Source organism: Egretta garzetta, unplaced genomic scaffold (assembly GCF_000687185.1).
Source record: "Egretta garzetta isolate BGI_Z169 unplaced genomic scaffold, ASM68718v1 scaffold516, whole genome shotgun sequence".
NCBI classification, from domain to species: Eukaryota; Metazoa; Chordata; class Aves; order Pelecaniformes; family Ardeidae; genus Egretta; species Egretta garzetta.
Window position 1 is genome coordinate 409114 of NW_009259983.1, and position 4897 is coordinate 414010.

At 48.8% G+C, this 4897-nt stretch overlaps 2 protein-coding genes across 3 annotated transcripts in view; both read right to left on the reverse strand.

Moving 5' to 3' along the window:
* MPZL1 (myelin protein zero like 1) overlaps positions 1–1187 on the reverse strand; it is a 49922-nt gene extending 48735 nt beyond the window's left edge. The window contains exon 1 of the mRNA XM_035895996.1: positions 1140–1187. Within this exon, the coding sequence (XP_035751889.1) occupies positions 1140–1187 (48 nt within the window). The remainder of the gene's footprint in view (positions 1–1139) is intronic.
* A 489-nt stretch (positions 1188–1676) lies between these two features.
* RCSD1 (RCSD domain containing 1) overlaps positions 1677–4897 on the reverse strand; it is a 36329-nt gene continuing 33108 nt past the window's right edge. For both annotated transcript variants that reach the window (XM_035895997.1, XM_009640475.2), the window contains 2 exons: positions 4809–4897; positions 1677–3695 (listed from right to left, as the gene is read on the reverse strand). In XM_035895997.1, the coding sequence (XP_035751890.1) occupies positions 4822–4897 (76 nt within the window). In that variant the 3' untranslated portion in view covers positions 1677–3695; positions 4809–4821. The remainder of the gene's footprint in view (positions 3696–4808) is intronic.

Here is a 4897-nt window from a genome sequence, read left to right on the forward strand (position 1 = left end):
CTGCAGGGGCGCGCAAGGCCCCGCACCTGCCCTGCTGTGAGGGGTGCTGGGCGGGGGGAGGAGGGCACGCACGTCACGGCGTATGCAAGGGCGTAGGAGTCCTCTCATGGCAGTCCCCAGGCGGTGGTTCCCTTCCAGGAAGTTGTCCCCAGGAGTGGCCCTTGGGGCCTGCCGGAGGCTGCGAGGGAAACGGCTTAACTAAGGGCCTTGGGCCTCCGGGAAAAGCGCCTCAGCGTTGGGAGCGGGTTCCTGGGGTGTTGGGGCCCAGAGCAGCCAGCAGCATCCCTTTGGTCTCCGAACCCCGGCCACCCTGCGTCCTCGGGTCCCACTTGGTCTCCCTTGTGCTATATCCCGCTCCTGCCTCCTGTCAGCCTGGCGCTTCCTCCTCACGTTCCCACACCTCTGTACCAGCCTCCCTGGCATCCCAGACCTTTCAAAAAACCCTATTCCTCCCACCGGTAATTGCTCTCCATCCTTATCCACCCAACACTTCCTTGCGGCTCACACTGCAAGTTTAAACACAGTCCAACCAAAAAATAACCAATAAAAACAACAAGATCCCAGCCACACACAACTGCAACAGCCCCCTTGCTCTTGTGCTGCATTCCTTTCTCCACTTTACCTTTATTCTTCCTCTGTTTTCCATCCTTCACCCCCAGTTTAAAGGTCTTCCAACCTGTAAGGTTTGTGCTTTTATATTTTTTTAATCTTTCAGGCACCATCCACACCAGTTTATATTGATTTTTCTTGTTGAGGGCATTTACCTGTTGGACCATCACTATCCTTACACCTGACATTATAGGCTCTTGCCTCAGGAATTTGACAGACACATGGGTCTGAAAAGGTGCTCCTACCCCATACACCAAGCTGAGTTGTGGTCTACATTTCAGTCAAAACTTTTTGACTCTGTACACTTTGTGGATGGAAGACCACGCTGCCCTAGCCAATGTTTCCTGACAGTATGGATGGGGCAAGGATCCATGCCCACGTGTATCCTCTGCTTTTGCAGTGCCATGGTGCTAATACTGGCACCTAAAATGTGCCAGTCTTTCCTAAAATGGCTGTCACTTCGCCTGCAGACGGGGCAAGATTTGTGCACTACCTGAGCAAGTGTCGCCCCGAGAGGGACACGTGGATACCATCAGCTGAGAAACAGGCCTCTCTTTTCCTGCAACTTGTAAAGCCATCGAGGACAAAGATGATGATGCAACTTCTGGCAGGGAAAGTCTCTGAACTGTTGATTGCCAGAAGCTGGGAAATCTCACAGGAAGGATCACTGTGTCTCGCCTTGGTTTTTTATTCTTCCCCTGAACAAGGATGCTGTTGGAGAAATGGCAATAGGCTCAATGGGCTTTGCTGTCTTCTGTTCCTAGATACCTGATACCTGCAGGCCTGGGGCAGGGAGTGTGGCAGCCCCCGGTGCCACTGCTTGTCCCAAAGAACATCTTCCTTTGTGGATTAAACACATTGGTTATTGCTGTTCCCCAAAAGTAAAAAATACCACAAATTAAATTAAAATCAGATGTTAAACTGTTCCAACGGCAGTGGAAACCCCACCCCTACTTTGCCTACTGCTACCAGCCCTCTCCATCCGTCCTCAGCCTCCTTCATCTCCCCAGGAGGAAACACACAGATTTTGGTTTGGTTTGGTTTTATTCCACCATTTATTTCTTCTGTTTCTCCCTCGGATTTCCATTCCCTTGCTTGGGACACACATACTCATTCTCTAAACAGGCACACATATATCTCTATATACAGTAAGGCACAATCATTCACATCCAGATGGGACACTCTGCTGAGAGAAGAAACAGGGTACAGCAAATGATTGCAGCCTGCCCTGGAATACAAGCTCTAACAAACAGATTAAAATGGATTCAAAGGCAACAATGCTCCACAATATGGCTCAAAAGGACGTGGGGGTCATGTTTGCCAGCAAGCCCGTGCTACGCAGGAGGGTCAACGCCGCTGGCTCTCAGCGATTGACACCTCAGTGCTCTCACCTGGGAAAAAGAAAGGCAGGGCACAGAGCCACTTCTTCCCTCACGATTTTAGAGCTGGTGAACAGAAAGGGGATCTCCCTCAAAACCATCAGGTTTGTAATGCTGCTGTGTTGCAGAGCCCGGCTCGAGGACAGATGTGGGCTGTGTTGTGTAAAATGCTTGTGCCTGTCCAGAGAGACAGGCACAAGCCAAGCCTCCAACTCTGCCCAGCTTAACGTTTGCTAGGAGGAGCTTGGTGATGGATGAAGAGGAGCTGGCTGGTTCTGCCCTTGGTTTCTGTAGCTGCCCCTGTGTTGCTGGGTACTAGGTGGCTGGTGGCAAGTTCGAGCACTGGCCTCTGACCTTTCCACACCATCTAACAGCTAGCTGACTCCTTGGCTGAGCTTTTGGGAAGTCTGGCTCGCAGTCTCCAGCGAGCCCAGACTTCTCCACAGCTCTGTGTCACGCTGTGGACGTGAGCCCCATGGCCTTGAGCCACAGCAGCTTTTTATTCAGTATTGCAGATACAGCTTCAAGCACTACTGTCAGGAAACTGGTCAGGTGAGGGTCTGTTTTCTGTCTTTCCCCAAATAACTTATTTCCTACAGGCAACAAATACTCTTCAGATGTAAAAGCATTTTTGGCTTAGCAACTGCGAGGCCCATGACTTAACTAGTACCCCAAGAGTGAATGCAAATCTAAGTACAATGCCTAAGTACTTAGGAGGGACTGGCTGGCTGACCTTTACCAGTTCATATTCAGTCAGGCCGTATGGCTGGAATCTCAGCCATCTAAGACCTCTTCTTTGACCTACATAAAATTAATCATCTGTTTCCAGTAAGCCAGGATGCTTTCTGCCACGAGCGGCGCTCAGTGGCCACACACCGAAAGTTTCAAAACAGCTTGACGGACAAGCAACCCTTCTAAATCTAGACTGGAGCCCAGAGCCAGATAAGAAAATTTGCCCTATTGACCTACGCAGCACATCTTTTCTGTGCATCAGATCTGTTGCTTGTTACTTTTCACCAGCACTAAAAACACCCCAAAGTTGAAGCACACAGAAAAATTGCCTACCACAGCTGGTTGTTTCACAGATTAGTCAGCTCGACCCCCACTTCAAAGGGATTTTATGCTTTATGAACAATGTCCTAAGAGTTTTCCCCATGTTCTGGGTTCACATTGTCTGCCATACAGCATATATGGAGAAAACGTACTTTTTTCCTACTGTTAAAACATTATTTGCTGAAATTTGAAAACCCAAAATATTTCAAAAGAAGCTACCAAAAAGGCACCATACATGTATGTATGTAATTGACGAACTTCATCTAAGACCAATGCAGGGGAGAAGAAAAAGACATTTTTGAAGCAGGATGAAGGAGCAGAGGGACCAGGAGTGGTGGTGGCTCTTGGCTCCAGGACAGCACGCGTCAGGTCTCTCAGGCCCTGAATATCACTGAGGAACTTCAGTCAACACCTCAGATTTGAACTCTGAAGCGATTGCAAGCCAGTGTCTTGTTCCGACTGTCCCAAAAGATGATGGTGCAAAGCAGAGAGCCAGGGAGTAGCAACTCAGCTCTGGGATGAGTCTGGGCCTCAGGGGATATCTGTATTCTGCTCCTCTCCTGCCACTGAAGGTTTTCCAGTAGCTTCCACCTTGATTGGGTTAGATGGCTCCTATTCACACATGAAGTCTCCTGTGCCCTGATTGGGTATGTCCTTTTGAGAGGGGAAAAGTAAGACATTTATGAAAAATAACCATGGGTTTAAGTAAATACAGTGCTGGGGAGTCTGTGACCTGGGGGCAGTTTGGTAGTTTCCGTGGTAGGAGGGAAAGGCGAGCTGCAGCCTGAGCACGAGCCTGCTTCCTTCAGTCTCTCCTTGCCAAACCTAGGAGGCATTTGAAGAGGGGACAGGTGGTTGAGGTGGAATGAGGTATTTCCTCAGGCAAGGAGGTATTTCCTCAGGCATCTGTGGCTACGTTATCAGTGGTTAGAGAAGACGTAAGAAGCTACATGGAACAAGCCCCACTTTAGCCAGTGGAAATCCTCTTTTATTTCAAATGGCGGAGGCCACTTGAGTGGTTTGCATGCTTCCAGGGCTGATCATGAAACTGGTATGTGTGCAAACTCTATTTTTGCTGGCAAAGCTAACAAGCTAAACACATAGAGAGAGAATATGTACATATGCATGTATATATACAACATGTGCACACACATACATATAAATGTGTATAGAATCATAGAATCATAGAATCATAGAATGTTTAGGGTTGGAAGGGACCACTAGTGGTCATCTAGTCCAACCCCCCTGCAGTGAGCAGGGACACTGCTAACTAGATCAGATTGCTCAGAGCCCCATCTAACCTGGCCTTGAATGTTTCCAGGGATGGGGCCTCCACTACCTCTCTGGGCAACCTGTTCCAGTGTTTTACCACCCTCATTGTAAAAAATTTCTTCCTTATACGTAAGGAGGCATATTGAGATAGTATATACATGGTTACTGCTGGGGAAAAGTGCTTTTTACTGTACGTACTTTCAAATTGCTTTCAAAATAGCAATTGAGCAGGGTGCCTGGTGAGCAGAGCCTCTCCGTGTCACTGAATCCGGAATCGGCTTTGTTTCTTCTCCATCCTCTCTCTCTGTGACACCACCCAGGAGGGCTGGTTGTTTTAAATACCCTGCCTTGCAGCCTCTGCAGGCCTGAGATTTTATACTTTTGAGGTGTGGGGAGCAGCAAAAATGTTGGTGTGTTCTGTCACAGTTGCCATTTTCATTAATAAGCAAAACCCTCTGCTATTTTAGGAGCCATCGTCATGCTGACCCGTCTTACCTGTGCGTCGTGGTTACGCTGTGCCCTGGTCCTGCGTGGCTGACGTTGAAAGCTCACTGGCAGTCCCCATGCCCACCCTGTCCTGCAGC